The sequence below is a fragment of the Etheostoma spectabile genome, chromosome 14 (genome assembly GCF_008692095.1).
Source record: "Etheostoma spectabile isolate EspeVRDwgs_2016 chromosome 14, UIUC_Espe_1.0, whole genome shotgun sequence".
Taxonomy (NCBI): Eukaryota; Metazoa; Chordata; class Actinopteri; order Perciformes; family Percidae; genus Etheostoma; species Etheostoma spectabile.
In genome coordinates, this window is record NC_045746.1 from 5905830 (window position 1) to 5909820 (window position 3991).

The window sequence follows — 3991 nt, forward strand, 5'->3', positions numbered from 1 at the left end:
TATATATATATATATATATATAAATAATAATAACATTGAGGAGGTGACACATCGTTCCATCAAATCCATTCGATTCGTTGACAGGATAATTGTAATTGAATCGTGAGAGCAGTGAAGATTCCCACCCCTAATAGTTTATGTGAAATGGCAAGTGTTTAGGTGCTAATAATAAAAGGCCAGACCACTATCACTAAAGATCAGTTTCTCAGCGAATCCAATTTTTAATTTGATCTCGTTGTTTCTCTTAACTGTCCTCGCCTCTTCAGACAACACTGGAAATGCCAGCTATCGGCCTCCGCCGCGCACCAAGGAAGTCCTCATCAACCAGCAGGTGGTGAAGCTCAAGTACTGCTTCTCCTGCAAGATGTTCCGGCCGCCGCGCACCTCCCACTGCAGCCTGTGTGACAACTGTGTGGGTGAGCTGTGGACACACGCTAAGACGTTGACATTTACACATGATAAATAATAAATACAGGCCTCAGGTGAGCGTCATCCCATGCCTCTGGTTCAGGCTGGACTGACTTTGTTGACATATCAACGCACTTCCCAAACCGTTGGAAGTATTCCCTAAAATGAAATCGAAATGCCAGTGCTCGTTTCTCAATTCACTTCTCCTTTGGTGCGTTTTTCTCTTTCAGAGCGATTCGACCATCACTGTCCCTGGGTGGGGAACTGTGTGGGAAAGCGCAACTACCGTTTCTTCTACACCTTCATCGTGTCGCTCTCCTTCCTGACGGCGTTCATCTTCGGCTGTGTGACCACACATCTAGCACTGAGTACGTGTTTTTGCTCCGGTTCGCATGTTTAGAGTCTTACTGATAATAGCGGCTAACACACCTGGCTCAAACAGCACCCGCATAACTGTAAGTGTTTGTTTTGTGTCGCTTTGGACAACCGGCCGGAAAGGTTTTACCACATCAGATCAGGTGAGGTGTCTGATAAAGATACAGGAAGGGCACTCTGAGGGCGCTTGCCCTATCTCGCTGTGTTAATGCAGTGGGAATTTCCCCAGTCAGGAGCTAATTTTTTACCATTTATTCGGACACCACATGCATTCACAAATGCAATGTTCAGAAAAGTTCAAAAGTGTATCCGCTCTGTGATTCGTATCTGCTCCAAAATTGAATGCAGTCTTCCTTGGCCCATGCATGCTTCCCCATTCCACCAAGTTTCTATAAAATCGGGCTAAGTAAGTTTTTCCGTAATCCTGCTGACAGACAAACTAGAGCCCGACCGATATATTGACTTGCCGATATTTGGCATTTCCCGATATATCGGTATCAGCATTTAAAATGGCCGATTTATAAAAAATAAAAAAAAAGAATTATCAGAATAATTTATAATGACAAATAAATTATTCTGAGAAATGAGTATTTAAAAAATAAAAACGCGCTCTACAACGTTCATGTTGGCGACACTCTTTTTTGTTGTTGTTGTTGTTCAAATTACTTTAAATATATATCGGCATATCGGATTTTTGAAGACCGGCCTTAAAAATCCTTTATCGGTCGGGCTCTAAGAAAAACCAACAAACAAGCCAATTAACATAACCTCCTTGACAGAGGTAAATATACAGAAGATTTTTGGTTTCAGTTTTTTAGGACCATATTAAGTGCCCGGCAATCTGAACATACGTGAGCTCAACTCTGCTATCACTGCATCAAGGAAATAACTGCAACTGATGGTTTTTGGAATTACACACTTTTATTCCTTCTTTAATTCAAGTCAATTTTATTTATATTATCAACAGACGTTTTCTCAGGCCACTTTACAGATAGAGTAGGTAGACCCAGACAGATAGACCCAACAATTCATGGCCTTGGAAACACTTTGAGCATTGCATCTGTGTTGTTCTTTCCTCTTGCAGGGGCTCAAGGTGGAAAAGGCCTGGTGTTTGCTGTGCAAGAGAGTCCAGGCAGATATCCTTCAATCACAAATGTCTTTAAGATTCCTGCCCGTTGTTAATTGATTTCTCCCTCCTCCAATGTGCCGATGCTCTCCTTGACTCAACCTTTCACTGCAGTGGAGCTGGTGATATGTTTCTTCTCAGTCTGGTCCATCTTGGGCCTCTCAGGCTTCCATACATACCTGGTTGCTTCCAACCTCACCACTAATGAAGATGTGAGTAAGGCCTCGAGTTGAATTTGTTATATTGCAGCAGCTGGGAAAGTGATCTTGTGGTACAGTGAGACAATTTGCAATATTTGTAAAATAAAGTGTTAATCGAGTTATATTAATATGACATTAATATCACATTTGAATAGAATTTTAACAAATGCACATGAAAAATGTGTAAAATGATACGCACCAATGCCTTATTGCCGAGGGAAGCATCTCTTTGCAAATATTATACAAATACTTTGTAACATTTTTAGGAGTTAATGAACACTTCCAAATCAGATCAGACCTTGAAGAGATTATCAACTGAAAATCAAATTAAATGCATATTGCATAAACAAAGAAACAACTATGAAATGTTGCACACTTACTATGTTTTACATCTGTCTGTTCCAGATTAAAGGCTCCTGGTCAGGAAAAAGTGGAGAAGGTGTCACCAACCCATACAGCCATAAAAACATCTTCATCAACTGTTGCTCTGTGCTCTGTGGACCCATGCCACCCAGGTCAGTCTGAAATCTCGCACACGCTTTGAATTACTGACTGATTTCCTACAAGACTCCATGTGAGAGAGCTGCACCTTTGACCCATATTGTATGTATTGTATGGATCTTGTATGTATAGACTTCCTCTCTATGGAACCTGATTCAAGAGGGATCAGCAATGTGTTGGTGGTGACGGACCATTTTACAAGGTACGCACAGGCGTTTCCTACCAAGAACCAGAAAGCTATCAAAGTAGCCAAACTACTGGTAGAAAAGTACTTTGTTCATTATGGTTTGCCTACAAGAATTTACTCTGACCAAGGAAGAGATTTGAAAGTTGGTTGATCAAAGAGTTACTGATGATCTGGGAGTACTGAAATTCCGGACTACGCCATATCATCCACAAGGGGACCCTCAACCCGAAAGATTTAACTGTACTTTGCTGTCAATGCTCGCCACCTTGAATGAAGCAAAGAAACATGCCTGGAGTCAGTATGTTCCCTATGTGTGTTATGCCTATAACAGCACAAAAATGTGACACTACTTGATACTCGCCATACCTACTGATGTTTGGCAGAGAGTCTTGACTGCCTGTGGACCTTTGTTTGGAACCTCGCCTGATAGAATGGGAGGTAGACACCTTTCCAGATGTGGAGCAGAAAAGACACAACAAAGAAAAAAAACAGCATATGACCAGAAAGTGTGTCTTCAGACTATTCACGTTGGAGACCAGGTGTCAATAACAAACTTGGGACTCAAGGGGAAACACAAGCTTAAAAGCCGCTGGAACTCGGTGCCCTATGTGGTGGTCGAAAAACTACCCAACTTACCTGTCTACAGGGTGAAACCTGAAGATGGAAAAGGTGGTGTAAGAACGATCCTTAGGGATCATCTTTTGCCTATCAAACAGTCCATGAGGTTGCCAGAGGTTGAAGTTAGTGACAAGACCCTTGTGAGACCAAAAACACGTTTACAGACAAAGACAAAACTCCAAAGAAAGAAAGACCAGATCAAGGAAGGAAGACCAGACGTCACAGTTTCATCTTCGGACTTGGAGTTTGAAAGGTCTCATACTTTGTACAGAGACCATCTGGATACCCTTTGGAATAGGAGGATCAATGAGGAGACAAGGGCTACAATAGCATTTGAAAAACAAATTGATGGTTTTGAAATAGCACTGTGTAAAAGTTGACCTATTCCAGTCTGTGATTATCCATTAACGTACATTCCTTTAATTTTAGTCTAAGTAATTCCTAATTTCTGCTTTTCTATCTCAAACCTTAGGTATAATTTCCTATAAATGAGGTTTATTGACAATGGATTCCAAAAAAACTGTAAAACTGAATTTAATAACTTGGTGTTACATAGTGTTGAAAACATCAAAAAAA

General features: G+C 41.0%; 1 protein-coding gene across 4 annotated transcripts in view; it reads left to right on the forward strand.

Annotated features, from left to right (window-relative positions):
- zdhhc18b (zDHHC palmitoyltransferase 18b) overlaps window positions 1-3991 on the forward strand; it is a 24282-nt gene that overhangs the window by 3717 nt on the left and 16574 nt on the right. For all 4 annotated transcript variants that reach the window (XR_004335011.1, XM_032535831.1, XM_032535832.1 and 1 more), the window contains exons 3-7: window positions 267-416; window positions 639-776; window positions 1868-1919; window positions 2019-2121; window positions 2515-2624. Coding sequence is in view for 3 of the 4 variants with exons in the window: in XM_032535831.1 (XP_032391722.1) it covers window positions 267-416; window positions 639-776; window positions 1868-1919; window positions 2019-2121; window positions 2515-2624 (553 nt within the window). In the remaining variant the exon portion in view is untranslated. The remainder of the gene's footprint in view (window positions 1-266; window positions 417-638; window positions 777-1867; window positions 1920-2018; window positions 2122-2514; window positions 2625-3991) is intronic.